Source organism: Mobula hypostoma, chromosome 19 (assembly GCF_963921235.1).
Source record: "Mobula hypostoma chromosome 19, sMobHyp1.1, whole genome shotgun sequence".
NCBI classification, from domain to species: domain Eukaryota; kingdom Metazoa; phylum Chordata; class Chondrichthyes; order Myliobatiformes; family Myliobatidae; genus Mobula; species Mobula hypostoma.
Genome location: NC_086115.1, coordinates 21,484,582 through 21,505,628, shown reverse-complemented (window position 1 = coordinate 21,505,628; position 21,047 = coordinate 21,484,582). Strand labels below are relative to the sequence as shown.

The 21,047-nt window shown below is 38.7% G+C and overlaps 1 protein-coding gene across 9 annotated transcripts in view; it reads left to right on the top strand.

Annotated features, from left to right (window-relative positions):
* Positions 1-21,047, top strand: part of mypn (myopalladin) — a 288,573-nt gene that overhangs the window by 252,317 nt on the left and 15,209 nt on the right. For all 9 annotated transcript variants that reach the window (XM_063071525.1, XM_063071522.1, XM_063071521.1 and 6 more), the window contains 2 exons: positions 937-1,054; positions 11,560-11,767. In XM_063071525.1, coding sequence (XP_062927595.1) covers positions 937-1,054; positions 11,560-11,767 — 326 coding nt within the window. The remainder of the gene's footprint in view (positions 1-936; positions 1,055-11,559; positions 11,768-21,047) is intronic.

Genomic DNA, 21,047 nt, shown 5'->3' with positions numbered 1-21,047 from the left:
GTGTTGCTCCTCCAACCTGAGCGTGGCCTCATTGCGACAGTAGAGGAGGCAACGGATTGACATGTCAGAATGGGAATGGGAAATGGAATTAAAATGGGTGGCCACTGGGAGACCCCATATTTTTCTGGTGTACAGAGCGTAAGTGCTCAGTGAAGTGGTTTCCCAACCTACATCGTGTCTCACCGATATACAGAGGCCATAGCTGGAGCATCAGATACAGTAGAAGACCCCAGCAGACTTGCAGGTGAAATGTCACCTCATCTGGAAGGACTGTTTGGGGCCCTGAATGGAAGTGAGGGAGGAGATGTAGGGGCAGGTATAGCACTTGTTCTGCTTGCAAGGATAAGTGCCAGGATGATCAAATGGAAAGTTGGGCAAAGAACTGGCATTACAATTTAATCCCGTTCATTCCTCCCCATTGATCGCCCTCCTGGCCCTTTGAACTTACTGTGCTATTCAATGGAATTGGTATTGATCGGAGTATGGTTTCCACACATTCCTGTCTGTTTCTCATAACCCAACAAACATGTCCTTTATTTTCAAATACTGCCTCTTCTCAATAATAACTATAGACAAATAGAGAAAATAAGGGTGAAAACGGTGTTTTCAATGAAAATGAATAGATGATTAGAAATATAAGCCAGCTACATAATTCAAGGAAGAAACTAAATAAGTGATAGGATATCAAATCAGTTGGAAGTAATTTTTGATTAAGATCATGATAACCCAAATTATAAATGAATTTCTCAATGATTTAGCAATTGAAAAAGGTGATTATGGTCATGTTTGCTTGTACAGAAATATCCTACTGACTTCTGTAATTATTGAATTTAATGTTTAATTTAACAGCATATTTCACTGCTTGTAATTTTCTATTAAGTCAAATGAAAATATTATTTTCTATAACAATGCAATGTGTTATGTATTGAACAATAGAACAAGGTCTCGTGTGTCAGAAGAACCTGTACAGGAGCGATTTTTCTGCCCGCATTTTCTTCAGGCACCTGGTAACATGATTGCTCATGAAGGACAAATTTGTCGATTAGACTGCAAGGTAAGTGCTCAGATAATAGTAAAAAAATGTTCAAAATGAAAATACAGTGGATTCTGTTTCATTAGGACATATTGAGACCAATCCAGTTTGGCCCAACTAAGCAGCTCCCCCAATTAGCCAAAGTTTCATGGAATAGTTAAAAAGGTATAAAAAGGACAAACTATCACTTAACTGAGTAACAAATTTTGTATTTAAATGAAATACAGAACATGTTAGAACACTACCAATACTACTACAGTGTTACAAAATTGTATTAGTTCCCAATAATTATCGACAGAGGAACCCAGGGTGTTGAGTTGTGTTCTTCTGATTTACTGTAAATGAACAAAATCATCGTGGACTACCTTCATTGCCTTCCTGCAAAAAGTAGTGTCATGATCCAACAATAACTTTTGTGTCATCCTACACCAGTAGGGTAATTTTTTCAGCTAGTGTCAAATCTCTCTGTGGCATCTTGACAAGGATCTGAACTTTTTTTGTCAAAATAAAAAATAACAAAATTATCAAAAATCGGCATCTATCAGCCCAAATGGATAACATAACACAAGCACAAACAAATGACGCTATATAAAAACTGTTTACTCTAAGCACAGTATAACAACACAAGTGCATGTGACTGACCCTATTTAAAAACTGTTTGACAACAGTCTTCTATCTCAATTAAACAGCATAGTGTCCAAATAAATGAAGAGAATCCTTGCTATTTTCTCCATTAGTTTTTTTTAAGAGTTGTCCTAAATAAATGGTTATCCATATTAACCTGAACTCACTGTACTTTTGTTTGCGCAATATTGTGGTATTGATTTAAATATTTCTATCAGCACATGAAACATTAATTATATAGTTAATTTACAAAACAGTGGTTCATAATCTCATATACCTCTGACATTTCACTCCTCAGACTCCTTCACTTCAGAGAAAACAAGCCTAGCCTATCCAATCTCTCCCTATAGATAAAGCCCTCAATTCCAGGCAACTTCCTGGTGTTTTTTCTCTGAATACTCTACGGCACAATTACATGTAGTGACCAGAACTGCTCTCAATATTAAAAGTCTGGCTAGCTGACGTTTTGTAAAGTTGCAGAATAAGATCCCAACTTTTATATTCTACATCCTGAATTATGAAGGCAATTATACCATATGCAATCATTACCATCCTATCAACCTATTATGCTATTTTCAGGGAACTGAAGACCTGGAACTGTACAGGTCTGTAGAATAACATTCCTAATGCCCTACCATTTATTGTATATGTTCTACCTCTATGTGACTTATCAAAATGCATCACTTTGCATTATTGGATTAAGTTCTTTGCCCAACTTTCCATCTGATCACCCTGTAGCCTTTATCAAATTTTCATTCTATCCAAGACACCACCAATTTTTATGCAAAGTTATTTCTCATACCTCATTCATTCATATCAAAGTCGTTAATAAGTATTACAAATAGCAAATGTCCCTGCTGTTGTTGTCACCGATAACTGGACTAGAAACAAATTTACTGCTCAAACATATTTTACTTGTGCACAAGGAGATCAGCATGGCCCCTGTCACCACACTGTTCTGAAGCCAGGACAGAAAAATGTTATTTTTATACAGTATTGGCTTATGGATATTGACCATTTGGTAAACATAGAACATAGAAAACTATGGCACATTACAGGGCTTTCAGCCCATAATGTTGTGCTGACCATATAACCTACTCTAGAAACTGCTTATAATTACCCTACCACATAGCCCTCTATTTTTCTAAGCTCCATGTACCTACCTAAGAGTCTCTTAAAAGACCTTATTGTATCCGCCTCCACCACCATCACCAGCTGTGCATACCACACACCTACCAGTCTCTGTGTGTAAAACCTACTCCTGACATTTCCTCTGTACCTCCTTCCAAGCACCTTAAAACTGTACCCCCTCATGTTAGCCATTTCATCCTTTGGAAAAAGCCTCTGGCTATCCACACGATTAATGTCTCTCATCACCTTCTACACATCTGTCAGGTCACCCTTCATCCTCCATCGCTCCAAGGAGAAAAGGCCACGTTCACTCAACCTATTTTCAGAAGGCATGCTCTCCAATCCAGGAACATCCTTGTAAATCTCCTCTGCACTCTTTCTAAAGTATCCACATCCTTCCTGTAGTGAGGTGACCAGAGCTGAACACGGTACTCCAAGAGAGGTCTGACAAAGGTCTTATATAACTGTAACATTACCTCATGGCTCTTGAACTCACTCCCATGGTTGATGAATGCCAACATACCATACACCTTCTTAACAGCACTGTCTATCAGCACAGTAGTTTTGAGTGCCATATGGCCATGGACCCCAAGATCTCTCTGATCTTCCACACTGCCAAGAGTCTTACCATTAATGTTATATACTTTCTTCAAATTTGACTGACCCAAAATGAACTACTTTACACTTATCTGGGTTGAACTCCATTTGCCACTTCTCAGCCCAGTTCTGCATCCTATCGATATCCTGCTGTAACCTCTGACAATCCTCCAGACTATCCACAACTCCTCCAACCTTTGCATCATCAGTAGACTTACTAACCCAACCCTCTACTTCCTCATCCAGGTCATTTATAAAAGTCACAAAAAGGAGGGGTCCCAGAACAGATCACTGAGGCACACCACTGGTCACCGACCTCAGTGCAGAATATGACCCGTCTACAACGACACCTTGCCTTCTGTGGGCAAGCCAATTCTGGATCTACAAAGCAAGGTCCCCTTGGACTCCATGCCTACTTACTTTCTGAATGAGCCTCGCATGGGGAACCTTATCAAATGCCTTACTGAAATCGATATACACCACATCCACTGCTCTGCCTTCATCAATGTGCTTTGTTACATCCTCAAAGAATTCAATCAGGCTCGTAAGGCACAGCATGCCCTTCATAAAGCCATGTTGACTATCCTTAATCAGATTATGTCTCTCCAAATGCTTATAAAACCTGCCTCTCAGGATCTTCTCTAACAACTTCCCCTCTACTGAAGTAAGACTCGCTGGTTTATAATTGCTTGGGTTATCTCTATTCCCTTTCTTGAATAAGGGAACAACATTTGCAACCCACCAATCTTCCAGTACTTCTCCTGTCCCTATTGATGCAAAGATCATCTCCAGAGGCTCAACAATCTCCTCCATCACTTTCCACAGTACCCTGGGATATATCTCTTCCAGTCCTGGAGACTCATCTAACTTTTCTGCTTATCTGCTTTTCAAAAGACTCCAGCACATCCTCTTTCTTAATGTCTATATGCTCAAGCATTTCAGTTCATACAATCTTAGTATATGTTTGAATTCCTCACTTTCTTGGTCAATTGGTATTCACAGTAGAGGGGCTAAAAGTCAATAGAAACTACAAGCTGACAACTAATGATATTTTAAAGTTAATAAAGCAATTGGCCCATAGTTGTGTGTGTTTCACATTCTATTGCTAAATTCTCATCTGTCTCTGGCACCCCCTACTGTGAAAAGAGAAGCTACGTTCTTCAAAGACGTTTCTAAAAAAGATCTCACTTCATTGGCCCCACTCATCTAGATTACTGACATACTGCCACAGTCATCCTCTCCTATCACGTCTGCGGTAAGAAGTGGTGGCTCTAGCCATCTCACTTCGGAGGTCTGTGTTGACTACAAATGCCCCAGGCTATCCTTGCCTGCATGTTGTCTTTAACCCTTGCTTTACTGCAACTCCCACACAGTGATCCATCCTCATCTTTCTTAAGTTGGGTGATATGGCTGACTACTTTTCCTCAATGCCCTTAGAGCTACACTTCTCTGGTTCCATTAATATCCATTCAATCTTGGCTAGAGAATTACCTGCAATTACTGTACCTCTGATTCCTCTCAAAAATCCAGCCATGTCCCTTTCTTACTCATAGCTCGTTATGGTAGCATCTTCCAAATCACCTTGCTCTCAAGTTCTTCCATTGTCTTACCCTCTCCCCCACTCACTCATTTCTTCTTCACTTTGATTTCCTCCAGCTCTACAGCCCTCAAAAATATCTATTCTCCACTAATTCTGTTCTCTGTTCATCTCCCATTTTAATAGTGCAACTTTGCCAGCCAGTCCTTCACCTGCCAAGAGCCCATGCTCTGCAGTCCACAGCTTGAACTCATCAACTTTCTGCCTTTGTAAGACCATAAGATATAGGAGCAGAAGTAGGCCATTTGGCCCATCAAATCTGCTCCACCATTTTATCATGGGCTGATCCAATTCTTCCAGTCATCCCCACTCCCCTGCCTTCTCCCCATACCCTTTGATGCTCTGGCTAATCAAGAACCTATCTATCTCTGCCTTAAATGCACCCAATGATTTGGCTTTCACAGCTGCTCATGGCAACAAATTCCATAGATTTACCACCTTCTGACTAAAGTAATTTCTCCACATCTCTGTTCTAAATGGACGTCCTTCAATCCTGAAGTCTCTTGTCCTAGACTCCCCTACCATCGGAAATTACTTTGCCATATCTAATCTGTTCAGGCCTTTTAACATTACAAGTGTTTCTATGAGATCCCCCCTCATTCTCCTGAACTCCAGTGAATACAACCTAAGGGCTGCCAGACATTCCTCATACAGTAACCCTTTCATTCCTGTTTTAAAAGCACACCATAAAAACTACATTGAGCAAATATTTTTTCACATTTACCTTGGTTTTTATGAAATAATTTTGAACAGTTAGCTAAATTGAAAGAGCTATACTAATGGAAATCAAAAAACTGCAGATGGTAGAAATCTGAAATAAAAACAGAGTGCTGGAACAACTCAACAGGTCGGAGATCTGTGGAAAAAGAAACAGTTGAAGTTCAGATCAACAACTGTCAGAACGGAAGTTATATGTATCCATGATTGGGCAGCACTTTGCAAATTCAAGAGGCCTTTTTAATCATATTTAACTTTTCCATTTGTCCAGTCCATTTCTCAGCTGTTTCTCAAGCTCAGATCTTGTTTAAGAGCATGTTAAAAACAGTTGCTGGAAGAACTCAGCAGGTCAGATAGCATTTGTAGAGGCAAAATCCTGACCTCAGGTGCTGTCTGTGTGGAATTTGCATATACTGCCTCCTTTTTGTAGGATTAGTATAAGTGGCTGAGTGATAGTCAGCACAAACTCATTTTCTCTGCTGTATCTCTCTATAGATTAATTAAAAAACCTTTAAAACCTAAAATAGCCTTTACATCCTGAAATATATGAACTTTAATAGCATAGACATTAACAGATTTGAGCATACACCATGCTAACAAAGACCATCTGAGTTTTTTAGAAGGATGAATCTTGGATTGAGACCCTGCATGACCTGAAACTTCAGCTAAACCTCTGCTTCCACTGTTGCTGTCTGACCCACTTCCAGCTGGGTTTTTTTGCTCCAGATTACAGCACCTGCTGTTGTATCTCCATTTGTCCTAGAGTGCTTAGTTAATACAAAGGTAAAACCAATATTGCTCAACTCAAGGTACTTCTAATTTCTGGAAAGTCTATGCTTTTAAGAGGAGTTCAAATTGTAACAGCTTATGTGTGGCACTGACTTTTAGAGTGACTGGAAGGATGAGGATGAGGTTCCAAACTGAGAATGGACCAACACAATGAAAGAATTTGGTTACAATGAAGATACATAAAAAATACTTACTTCTAAAGTGATACATACATTTCCAGTTTCTCTTTAGCCAAAGTCTATGTGATTGCTTGAAAGCAATGGCTTCCTCCATTGAATCTAACAATTCCCAATGTAGTGACAAAGGATAGGTGAGGTGACCTGTGAGTCAGTCACAAACTGCCATGCAAATAATTGTGGTATTTTAGTTATTTAGCTCTTGGAACAGTTCAGGAATGTGACTTGGCATAGACCATGCTAACGAAGACCTTCTAGGTGACTATATGTTAAATAGGAAAAGCCTAAAAACAATAGGCCAGCACACAGTGTTTACCATCAAGAATAAGACAACTACTGTAGATTATAGATGGAAACATGACCAAAAAAATAGGACTTGGATATCTATAGTCACACCATCCCATTGACCACTGTCTATGGTATCTACCAGAGAAGCTGTGGCTCAAGAATCAGTCATTACAACTGTCAATACGCTCACCTACAATCTACTGTCTTGGGTGAATGAGAGATAACTTCACCGAAATATATAAGGATTTGACAGGATGGTTGGTGAGGTTATTTCACTTTACATGGCAGCCTTACACATAAGTCTCTGGTTAAAGGCTTAAAGTTTTGTGAATGACAGCAGGAAATTTGTCTTCACTAAGAGGATCATTTATCTTTTGAATGACCTATTCTAGAGAAATTTTATGCTCATTCATTGATGTCATTAGATTTTTGGAATCCAGTAGAAGTTTAGGATAACTGGATTAGGGAAAATGTGAGAATATCAATACCTATTCTCAGGAGAGTCATTGTGATTTCAAAATTAGAATGCAATCAAGTGTCCGTGGTAAAAAATAGATTAATTACATGATAGAATTAAAAAAAAAATGCATTGGTACTGTTCTCATAACCTTAAAATATTAAAAAAATGCTTTACAGTCATCAAAGACTTTGAAATATGACTGATGCTTGGCTGTACGCTTGTGTGCTCGGTGGTGGGTACCGATGCTTATTTTTTGATTGTTTCTTTGCTGCTACTTATGCATGGGTGGGGGGAGCTGGGGGACTTTGGGGTTCTAATATTTAACTGTCATTCATTCTTTGGGGGCACTCCTCTGTTTTCGTGGATGGTTGCAAAATTTCAGGATGTATATTGTATACATTTCTCTGACATTAAATGTACCCTTGAAACCTTTGAAATCACAAAGAAACTGGATGCTAGAAACTTGAAACTAAAGCAGAAATGTGCGATTGGTCAGGTAGCATCTGTGGAAAGGGAAGCAGATTTAATATATCAGGTTGAAGACACTTTGGACTAGGAAAGAATGGAAAAACAAGATAGTTTTAAGATGCAGGAAAGATGAGAGGGCTGGAATGCAATTTGAAAAGGAATGGTGGAAATTGAGTTGTTGTGGTTCATGCTATAACTAGCTTCACAGATAAGAACAGGAGGAAGCTAGACTCAGAAAGTGATAGAAGTTGAGATCCTAATTGAAAAGCAAAATCTAATAGTTATTAATACTCAGGTGAGCAAAAAAGAAATGGTTCATTTGGCCCACAATTTCCATGCCAACCTTTTTATCTGTCTTCATTAATTCTATTTGCCTACATTTGGTTTATATCCTACTACACCTTGCCAATTTACGAACCTGTCTAAGTCTCTCTTAAACATAGTATCTGACTCCAAGTTTCAAATACCAACCACTATTTTTGTAAACAAATTCCCCTCAAATCTCCTTTAAATCCCTTCCTCTCCTCATAAAGCCATGCCCTCTTGTTTTATACCCATATCATGGGAAAAAGTCTAAATCCCTATACCTCTTATAATTTTACATACTTCCGTCAGACCACCCATCACCTGACTTCACTGCATGGAAGACAAACTCAGCATATCCAGTTATTCCCATTAACTAAAGTCATCCAATCCAGGCAACATTCTGGTGAATCTCCACTGTATCCTCTCCAGAACTATTATATCATTCCTACACAGAACTGCACACAAAGTTTTGTAAAGGTTGCAACGTAACTCTTATGTTCTATGCCCTGTCCTCAGAAGGTAATCATGCCATGTATCTTCTTCACCACTCTTCTAACTGTGTTGCCATTTTCAGAGAACTGTGAATTTGAATCCCCAAGGGACTTCTGTATATCATTCATTGGCACTTTACTGTTTACTGTATATGTTCTACCCTGTTTGATCAAAATGGATTACCTTCCACTCACCGGCATTAATTTCGTCAGCCAGTACTACTCAGCCACAAATTTCCATCTGATCTATATCCTGCTGTAGCCTCAGACAACCTTCCTCATTATCCACAAAAGTTACAATTAACTTTTGGTTAACTGTAAGCATACTTAATCATACCTTATACATTCACATCTAATTCATTACTATATATTCACAAATGTCACAGATCCCAGCACTGGTTTCTGTGGCACAACATTGGTCATAGACCTTAAATCAGGAAAACATTTTCCCACCACCATCCTGTGCTCCCTTATTAAGGAGAGAGAGAACTTGTGGGATGTCGAATGCCGGATGAAACGCGAAGTCTTTGGGGTAACTGCAAGTCTGTGTCTTTGCTATTGCTTTGCTCACACTTGAGTGCTCGGTGGCGGTGCCGATGCTTACTTTTTTTTTGCCAGTGGGGGGAGGAGGGATTGATGCTTGCTGCCGCTTACGCGCGGGAGGGAGGGGAGCTGGGGTGGACTTTGGGGTTCTTATTTTTAACTGTCATTCATTCTTTGGGGCACTTCTCTGTTTTAATGGATGTTTATGAAGTAAGAGCATTTCAGGATGTATATTGTATACATTTCTCTGACATTAAATTGGACCTTTGAACCTTTGCTTCCTATCACCAAGCAAAGCTTGGCCCCAATAGCCAAATCGGCTTGGATCTTGTATGCTTTAACCTTTTGGATCAGTCAGCCATGAGATTCCATATAAGACAACCTCTATTACCTTGTTTTTATTAATGTTTTTAGATACTTCCTCAAAAACAAATTGATTAAATTAGTGAGGCATGTTTCCCCCCCACACAAAGCCACTCTGCCTATCCCTGATCAGCCCCACCTTTCCAAATATACATACATAAATTCTATCTTTTAGGATTTTCGCCAGTATTATTCACACCATTCCAGCCTGTAATTATCTCATAATATTTGGATTATCTACTAATCTTTGTGTAACTAAAATTATATTACTAACAAACTTTCTTTATGATGTCAAAAGTAAAGCTTTGCTAGACCAAAGTACTCATTTTCCAAAATTCTGAAATCCATGATGTCACAAATGGAAAATTCCACAAAATGCTGAGAAGGTTCCCAGGCATTGCACAGGTCTCTGCACACCACAGACAGTTCTGAGAACTGACCTCACATATGTAAAATACAGAAGTTAATGAAAAGTAGAAAAACATTGCATAAAGTGAGAAATGAAGATCTTGATCATGTATCGTTAATATCAGAGTGAACGTACGCCACTTAATGGTAGCTGATCATGAAACAAGCAAAGTTCTATCACAATAAACTGAAAATTGAAGGTAACTGAATATTCAGCAGTCTGGTTGCAGAAATTGAAGAAAAGGCATGACATTAAATTATTAAAGCATCTGCTGATCATGGAAATCTAGCACCAGAACAAGTCTATGATGCTGATTGTTTTTATACCTTACATGATGGCATTAAATTTTTAAAGCATCACTGATGAAAATCTAACACCTGAATAGGTATACAATGATGATTGTTTTATACCTTACATAAACCCTAAAAACAAAAGTAAAATACATCTACAGTGTATTGTAACCTTTTAATCAAAACACAGCATCATAGGTGGAGATTGAAAGCCTGGGGTTGTTTGTTGTTGTTCAACAGCTGATTCAGGTATTCTCCCGATGCTGCTGTGCTGTTTTTGTACAATTATGTTTTCATTATATTAAGGGTATGTAATAATTTTTACTGTTCAGTACATACATATGATGAACAAGTGTAAGACAAAATCTGCTTACCAAGAGCTCATAAATTTAGAGATGGAAATGATGGTGATCCAAAGCTACTCATTATATATTCCAAAATCTGAAAATGTTCAAAATCCAAAACACTTCTGGTCCCTTCAGATAAGAGATAGTGAATTAGATCAGAATACCTGGAGTCAGCAAAATGGATAGCTAACTGGTTTTGAGAAAGAACACGGTGAGTAGGGGCAAATGATTGTTTCCACATTGCTGAAAATAACTTATATGAACATTTAGGACTTCAAATTAAAATAAAATCAGAGACATCATATTAAGGTGCTGGTCAATACTGAGAACTACTACTACTACTACGTCGACTCAGGCCTAGCGGGCCGGCATCAGGCACAATGACGGACTCTCCACTTCTCCCTCTCCCTCATCAGTGTGTTCAGTTCATCTACATTAGCCGCGCCGCTGTCTTCTAGGAGCGTGTTGACCATAGTCTTGGGAGGGCGCCCAGGGTTCATCCTCCCATGCTTGGGCTCCCATATAATGACTTGGCTGGCAGGTAGCTCGGGGTGGCATAGACAGTGCTCCGCTAGTTGCAGTCTTCTCACTTCAGTTTTGAATACTGAGAAGGACCACATTAAATTACTGGAAGTCATCAAACCTGGAGAACTGGCGGATAATTGACCAATGAATTTCAGTCCAATTGACTGAAATATTAAAATTTGAATTTTAAAATGAGGTTATAAAATAAGGATCTGAAGAAGGGTAGAGAAGGAAAGGAATTTCTGTATCACCAGATGAAGCAAAACTGGTTAATAAAACCATAAAGTAAGTAGAACTATTGTTAGAACTAATGCTTATTGTTAGAGATAAAATTGAAAAGATAGTCAGAACAGTTCTGGTTTTAAGTGGTTTGTAGGATATCAAAATATATTCTCTTTCTTTTAGGTGAGTGGTCTGCCAAATCCTGACCTTATGTGGCTGCTGGATGGTAAACCTGTCTTGCCAGATGCTACCCACAAGATGCTCGTGCGTGAAAATGGTATTCATTCACTCTTGATTGATCATCTTACAGCAAATGATGCGGGGACTTACACGTGCATTGCAACAAACAAAGCTGGACAAAATTCCTTCAGTTTGGAGCTATCTATTGTAGGTAAGGCCACTGTTGTGTAATGATATAGTTCTGTGAAAATAGGAAGCTTCCATTAATTTAGAAAACTAATTGAATTTGTCGATTTGTCAATAAAGCTGAATTTTTGTGCATTTCAAAGATAAAGTTTTGCTTGACCAAATTCATTTAATTTTGAAGAGGTATAATTAAGAGAGTAGGCCAGGATAATGTGGTAACACTGGTCTAGCAATTACTATGTGTGTGGGAGATACTAGGCGCTGAAGCAGTTGCTTTTGAAGTTGCCAACTGGACTCCTCATGTTCAAAATTAGTGACCTAGGTTCAAAAGCTGATCATGTGTGTATATGTACCTATTACTTGGTAGCAGCAGACCAAGCTAATTATTGGTGTTGGTGCACAATGATAAGTTCATAGCCTGGCATTTTTCAAATTCTAAGCTTCAGTCTATACTTGCTTTACAACTACTAAGTGGCATAAAAGAAACTTAACAGATTAGTAGTTGAATTATATCTTCCATTTTCTGATACACCTATAGACCTCCCTGAGTGTTAAAAAAAATTGGTATGTTCCCTTCAATTCCAAATGCACTAATTCTTCATTTAATAATTTCTTGTTTGAAAAGTAATGGTATAACTGTTGCTGAAGTGCATTCTTCGTTAAGTTGTGTTAAGTAGGGATGGATGATCTTTTTCTTTGAATTGAGTATTTGGAAACATTTATCTGAGAGGGACTTTGAACAATAGCATAAAGAGCTAATAGAAAATGTAGGAAGAAAAGAATTCTCAGAAGACTATCTTCATTAATTTTCCAGGAAGTACTTATTTTATTTGAACTTCACCAGATATCAATTCATGAGGCATCTTTGCCTCTGGATGAAATCTTCCAACTGCTGTATGCACAACTGTGTAATGCCAAAGTATGGCAAGGAAAGCATTCTAAATGGTAGTCAGATCTCAACTTCAATGAATCTCACTCTGTCACTCTATGCTGGAATATAACCAAAATCTAACAGTTTCCAAGGCACAGCTACACTTCACCCACACAAAGAAAATTTCATTTTGTCCTTTTAATCTTGCTAGAAGCAAACAATGTGAGTGAGCACAAGTATTTGCTGGAGTCAATTAAGGGCACTTAGAAAACTATATAATGAAAGGGAATTCATATTTGATAAATTTATTGGAGATTTTTGAAGTTGTAACTCGCGAAATAAAGGGAAGGACCAGTGAATATGGTATACTCAGGTTTTTAGTAGATCATCACTGGATGTCACACAAGAAATTATGAAACAAAATTAGAGCATATGGAATTGAAAGAAACATTTTGTGCCCAGCTGTTTATAATCTTTATAAAGGATTTGGATGATGAGACCAGATGTTATATTATCCAGCTTTGTTAATTGGACAAAGCTAGGTGCCTTTGTGGGTTGTGAAGAGGTTACAAAAAGTTATGCCACCTATTTTTGGTAGAAGGAAATAGATAAGTGGAATATATTTCAAATGGTGTCCAAATAGAATTTTTTTTTTATTCTAAGGGATCTGGTTGCCCTCATATAAGAAACACTGAAAATTAATATCTAGGTATAGCAAATAATTAGGAAGGCAAATGGTATCTTGGCCTTTATGACAAGTGCATTTGAGTACAAGACTACAATTGTCTTATTACATAGTTTACAGCCCTCATGAGACTGCACGTGGAATATTGAGTACAGATCTGGTTTCCATATCCAAGATGCCTTCATGCTTGTGACAGAGAAATTTACCAGATTAATTTATGGGAATATATAATGCAGACTGTGGTTAAGCAGTATAGGTCTGTATTTAAAAGAATGAGGTTGAGAAAATTTCTAAGTAGCTTGACAGAATAGATGCTGCTTCTTCTGATTAATGTGTTATGAACCATGAGTCTGCAAAGATTACTGAATCAAACTATGACTTTTCTTTTAAATATAGGAGACTGAGGGAGGTATACAAAAATGAGGAAGAAATAATTAGCCAGGGTAAGGGAGTCCATAACAGAAGTGCTGAGGTTTAAAATGAGAGAGAAAAGATTTAGAACATAAAACAGTAGAGTACAGGAACAGGTCCATCAACCACAGCTGAAATAATTAAACTAATTATTAAATGCCTAACTAAACTAACCCCTTCTGTCTACACAATGACTATGTCCAGATCCTGCAAGTTCAAGTGCCTAACTAAGAGCCTCCACCACCATCACTGGCAGCGCATTCCAGGCACCTAACACTCCCTGTAAAAAAAAAGTCCCTCATGTCACTTTTGAACTTACCCCCTTTCACCTTAAATGCACACCCTTGATTTAAGGTCTTTCAATCATGTGAAAAAGAAACTGGTTGTCAGCTCTATCCATGCTTTACATAATGTTATAAACTTCTATCAGATTTCTACTCAGCCTCTGTCTTTCTAGAGGAAACAACCCAAGTATGTCCAATCTCTCATTATGGTACATGCCCTCTACTTAAGCAGCATCCACGTAAACCTCTTCTGCACCTTTTCCAAATCCTTGACATCCTTCCTATAATAGGGTGGCCAGAATTGAATGCAATACTCCAGGTATGGTCTCACTACGAGATTTACTAGGATACTGCTTGGACTAGAGGGTATGTCTTATGAGGATAGACTGAGCAAGCTAGGGCTTTTTTTTAGAATGAATGAGGATGAGAGGTGACTTGATAGAAGCGTGCAAGATAAGAGGCGTAGATTGAGTGAATAGCAAGGGACTTTTTCCCAGGGTGGAATGGCTAAAACAAGGGGGCATAATTTTATGGTCATTGGAGGAAAGAATAAGATGAATGTCCCAAGTATTTTTTTTTCACAAAGACAGTGGTAAGTACATGGACACACTGCCAGGGGTGATGGTAGAATCAGATAGATTAGGGACATTTAAGAAACTCTTACATGAGAAAATCTGCAGATGCTAGAAATTCAAGCAACACACACAAAATGCTGATGGAACTCAACAGGCCAGGCAGCATCTATAGGAAGAAGTACAGATCACCACTGAACACCACTAGTCACAGTCCTCCTACCAGAATAAGTCCCATTGACCACTATCCTCTGTTTTTTATGGAGAAGCCAATTCTGAATCTAAATTGGCAAATCAACATGCATCTTAATCTTCTGGATGAATCTCCAATGAAGGACCTTGTTATAACACCATAGTAAAATTCATGTAGACAACACCCACAGCTTCATCATTCACCTTTATCACCTCCTTGAAAAACTCAAATCAAGTTAGTAAGGCATGGCAAAGCCATGCTGATTGTCCCTAGTTAGGCCATGGATTTCCTGGTGTTCAAATATCCTATCCCTAAGAACCTTCTTCAGTAATCTACCTAACACTGACATGAGATTCACTGGTGTAGAGTTTCCAGGATTATCCTATTTCCCTTCATGAATAATGGAACAACTCTAGCTACCCACCAGTCCTCCAGATTCACGCTTGAGGCTAGGGAAGCCACATAAATTTTGGTCAAGGCCCCAATAATCTCATCTCTTGCCTTTCTCGATAACCTTGGACATATTCCAACAGGCCCTGGGGGGATTACTCACCTTAATGTTCTTTAAGAGACCCAACACTACTTCCTTATTTATGTTGAAATGCCCGAGCAAATTATCGAGCACCAAGATAGCGTAGCTATTACAGCTGGGGCGTTAGAGTTTAGAGTTCAATCCCGGTGTCCTCTGTAAGAAGTTTGTTCGTCCTCCCCAATGGAATGCCTGGGTTTCCTACCACCATCTAAAGACATACCAGTTAGTAGGTTAATTGGTTGTTGTAAATTGTCCTGTGATTAGGCTAGCGTTAAATCAGTGAGTTGCCGGTGGCATGGTTTGGAGAGCCAGAAGGCCCTATTCAGCACTGTAGCTCTAAATAAATAAATAACACTGATCTCGCTATACTCCATGCTATTTTTCTTGGTAAGTACAGATGTAAAGTATTCAGGACCTCACACACATCCTCATCCTCCAAGCACATATTCCCTCCTTTATCCTTGAGTGGTCCTACTTGACTCCTGCTCTTGATGCATGTTCTAATACTTTCTTTCCCAAGGACTTTTCATGGACTTTTTAAAAGGGATTTGAGGGGCAACTTTTCACACAGAGGATGCTGAGTGTATGGAATAAACAGCTAGAGGACGTGATAGAGATGACGATTACATCTGTAAGGCATTTGGACAGTTACATGACTGGAAAGCTTTAGAAGGGTAAACAGCCAAAAGCAGGCAAATGGGACTAGATTAGTTAGGCTTCTAGGCTGGCACAGCCAAGTTGGGCAGAGAGCCTGTTTCGATGCTGTACAGCTACCTCAAAATCAGGGATGTCCATTCAGGACTGAGGAAATCTCTTCATCTGGGGATTAGTGAATCTTTGCAGTACTCTGTCTAAGAATACTGTGGATACTCTGTCACTGAGTATTTTTATGATGATGATTAATTTCCTTAATATCCAAACAAATCAAAAAATCTGCACAGGAAAACAAATGTAATGTAAAAGGTAGCCATGATCTTATAGCATGATGAGGCAGGCACAAGATATTAAATGGCCTTCTCCTGCTTTGGATTCTTATTTTCTTATAATCCATGTGCAGAGCAGGCTTACCCTGGCAGTTGCCCTGTCATTCAGTAAATTATAACACTGGCAAACTCAAGCAGTGTTTTTGATGCCTGGTCTGCACTGAAGGAGCCATGAAATACTAGGGTATCAAGATATTTAGTCGGATCCTCTATGCTGCAGTATAATGTTGTTATGAGAGAGTAGCTCTTGCCTCCCCACATCACTCAAGAGGCCAAAGTGCAGGAACTCAGAAGAGTTCTAAGTGAATGAACTGAATGAGGAAGTGAAGATAAGTGAATTCAGCCCTTCTCTGGTTAGAATATGAGAAAATAAAGAAAGAGATCAGGAACCTTAACTGCACTTCAACTTTCAAAAGCAGTCCTATGTTTCTGGCTTTTTATCTATCAACAACCACTATATCAACTTATTATTGACAGCACCAAGATAAAAATAGTCAAAAAAATACTTATTTTAAAAATAAACTGTGCACAATCATAGAAAAGTAATCTAATCATTCTATCTGTGCTTCCATTCGGTGACCTTTCCTTCTGTTGGCGTTGCTGTGAGATACTAACATGTGGTTTTGGTCATAGACTGCAGAGCAAGAGCTTAGGTATATATTCCTGTCAGCATTCTTCTGACAAAAACAAAAATGCTGAAAACATTTTTCAGCCAGGATGTTGTGCACATCTGTGCAATGTTGAAACAAGTATAGATCCTTCTCCTATCCCCGCCTTTAAAATATTTCCCATCACAGAAAGTAAACAGAGCTACAGAGTAATAGTGTTTGATATCTTCACCCATTTCTTTCTCTTCAAACACTAGCTGGTGGCCATAAGCCACTCAGGAGGTAAATTATGCTTTCAGCACTAAGCTTGGACAGTAACCCTTTGCAGGACAAGATTTCTAGGCAAATGTAGAGGTAAAGTACAATGAAGATCATACATTCTATCTATATTACGACTGTGATACTGAAGCAGTATTTTGCACTATCTCATGAGGCCAGCCTATGAGCTGATCAACATTTTCTTGAAATATCTTAAGTACTATCATTTGTCATTCTTTGAGGAGATTCTACACTCAGTAGGGCTGAAGGAGGAAATGAGGAAAACGCTGTGTGTAGCTTGGTGGTCCGTTTTGTCAGAGCTTTTCATTTAAACCAGCCCTTCAACCATTATATCACAAGCCACATTATAGCCATGATCCTAGCTTGATTCCTCTGTTTTTAACATCTTTATATTAACTTTATTCATGTCTCTCTTCAAAATAATAAATATTCTGTGGAAATTGAAGAGAATTTGTTTCTCTAATACCACATATATATAGTGTGTGGCATATATCTGAACTTAATTGTGTTCCTTTTGTATATTTCCTGGAAAAGGTGGTATAGTTGCAAGCTGTTGGACTTCATGAGAACTTGTGACTCTGCCATGATTTTTTTAAAAATGTCTGATGGCTTATGTGATTTTCCTGTGTTTGTGCTTGCTCTTTTTACCAGTCCCCAATTTCTTCATTTTGGAATCCTTTGAATGATTGCCTGCGAAGTGTCTTATCTTGTCAGCTATTTTATCAATGGCATGTGATGCTCGTGGTAGAAGACAGGCTGGAGTCTAAGTAAAAAACTTCTCAAGACAGTCCCATCCTCCTATAATCCAGAAATGCCTGTGATGAGGGTGATTCGGGGTCTCACATTCACGTGCTGCATCAATACTCTGCTGTCTTTGTGGGTTCCCCTGCAATTTACTTCTGTTACCGCTCATTTCCTAATACTGCAACTTAGTGCTGAAAAAATTTGTATACTTAGAGGGAAATTATAGAAGTACCATTATATTCACAGAGCTCTGAAAATTCTCAAAGGATTGTGTGAAATGCTTTGACTGATTACTCATAATATTGAGCAACTCAGTGAAGTTGTACAGTGTTTACCCCTCTTGGTTCCTCTCTTCTGTTCTTTTCAGTTATTTCTCCTCACCGGTGTATGGTGTCATTTCAGACATGTAACTCCATTGGGACAGTGCTAATTCTGGCTGATCTATATCTCAGCTTCCTTTACTTACCTTTGATTTATATCCATTGTTATCTTTACCTAACGTAATCTATTAATTACAATCTTAAAATTTTCCTTTGTTCCTGCATCCACAGTCTTTCAGAGGAGGTAATCTGAATTTACACTACTGTGCTTTGGATGAAAAAATAACTTCCAGATATCTATTTATAAATGGCATTTTGTCATTTTAGCTATTGTAAAATGTTGTTGCTGTAAAATAAGGTTTTGTCAGAGAACATAAGGAAATGGGCTCCAAACAGCTGTGTGAAAGTGCCCCTAAAATACCTTAAACTATCTTCTTCAGTCACTAGCTATACAGGACCAAAGAGGAACAGTCTGATAAAAAACATTCAGCTGCTAATAGGTTGCCATGCTACATTTACAATGGACTTTGGCCCTTAAAAGGCATAATGGTCGTGAGTGCCAGACTGTAGTAGCACATGAGGGTGAGAGGAAGAGAGAGAAAAGAGAGATCATCAAGGCTGTCTGAGAGCCTCACCCTTCCAGTATTGCATGGAAAATGCAACCATCTTATTTTGCTACCCTCACAAGTATGTAAGTGCTGGTAATAGTAAACGGTAAGTGTTTAATCTTTGGCCTTATTCATTATGGAGATCTCAGGAGGAGGTAGTATGGTAGCAAGCTTCCAAGGACAAGAGGATAAAGCAGAATAACTTAATGTCCAGCTTACTGTCACGTGCACAAGTACATATGTGCACAGGTGCAATGAAAAGCTGTGGCAGCAGCTTCACAGGCACATAGCATCAATAAACAGCATTCACAAGAAAAACATAAATTGAATTCTAATGTTGCACAAATTTTACAAGAAAGAACAAAACAAAGTCAGTTTAGTGCAAAATTATCAAAGTAGTCATAGTTTTACTGATCTGTAGTAATTGGGATTTTGCTGGTTGTTTCACAAACCAAATGGTTGAAGGGATGTAGCTGTTCCTGAACCTGGTGGTGTGAGACTAGGCTGCTGTACCTCCTGCTTGATTGTAGCTACATGGTGACCTGGATGGTGGGAATTTTTGATGATGGACGTTTCGATCTCACTAGATATGGTAAGGCAAGAATAGTATTCTAAATGATAGTAAAACTCTATTGGCATGTTTCTGGAATATTGGATGTTATTCTAGTAAATATTCCAACACACCTTTAATCACATCTTTTCAATATTATTCAACAGAGTAGTACAATAAATTTCTAAAATAAGTTTCAAAGCAGAACAGAAAACATTGTCCTAATGAGATTCTTGAAAGTTCAGAAAGTGGAGCCACAGTGATTTTAAAAGATGCAGCTGTCTCCTACCTTCACATTCCCCTCTCTCCAACCTCACGTTGCTCTATCTTTTCCCCTTTCTCCTCTCTCTCTCTGTCTGCCTCCAACTATCATTCTCTTACCACTGTTTTTAACTCTACTTCCTCTCACTTCCCCTACTTGGCACTACCTGCCTGTCATTTTACACCCCTCCTCAGTCCAATAATCACGTCATAATCCTTTCTTGCCATGCCCCCACCCCCTCTCTTTGTACCTGCCAGTGCAAACCAACTATCCTCTCTCAGTCCTGATGCAGGGTTTCAATGCAAAACATCAACAATTCCTTCCCTGCTACAGATGTTGTTTGACCCATTGAGTTCTCCCAGCAGATTGTTTGTCATCTCAATCATTAATTGCCCATTGTGTTTCTTGGACTGTTCCTAAATTGCAGGTAAATCTAAAGTTAGTTCCATCAGAGTTCTCTCGTTGCTGATTGGGAAGATACTGTACCTCATCAGCTTGAAATGGGCATTCAAACAGCCAGTGCTGGTTTGGGCTTGGAGAAACCTGAAATCCCTACAAACCCTTACAATACAAAGTTACCTGCCCCTCACTGAAATCACTACTTAATTGAGCACAGTGCCTGGATGCCTTCTCTCATCTCATGGCAAGCAGCAAACTTGCAATGTGACGGAAATCAGTGTTATAGTCTGGAAGGATTGTGATGCCAAGAAATGGAGTAGGATTATGACTTTGAAATGCACAAACAGATCAGTGCAGACTTGAATGCATTGCTGTAGCTTTTCCTGCAAAATGTCACCTCATTAGGTGGTGACAACATTGAAAAACCTGAGCTAAGATTTTGTGTTTCTGAAGGCTCCCTGAGGATATTGCATTCACATGCGTCACATTTGCATCTCTTGTCCAAAGATTTTTGATATAATGTATGTGACTCAACTAGCATTGGGTGTGTACCACTTTAAGAATTGCAACATGCTGGAGGAACTCTGTAGTTCAGGCAGTATCTACAGTGGTAAATAGTATGTTTCAGGCTGAGAAATTGACTGTTTATTTCTCTCCATAAACTCTGGATGACCTTCTGAATTCTCCAGCATTTTGTGTGTGTTGTTCAAGATTTCAAGCATCTGCAGAATCTCTTGTCCCCAGAACCTTCACATCTTTCCTTCATCCTTCCAGATCAATATAACTTCCTACTTTTCTACTTTATATCGCTATTTATGTTTAACTATGAAACTACTGCATTGTTGTAAAAACCCATCTGGTCCATTAATATCCTTCGTCGCAGGAAAACAGCATTCATCATCAGGGAACCGATAACTTCATTCAACTTCATTTGCCCCATCACTGAAATATACCCACAACTTATGGATTCTCTTTGAAGGATTCTTCATCTCAAGTTCTCAATA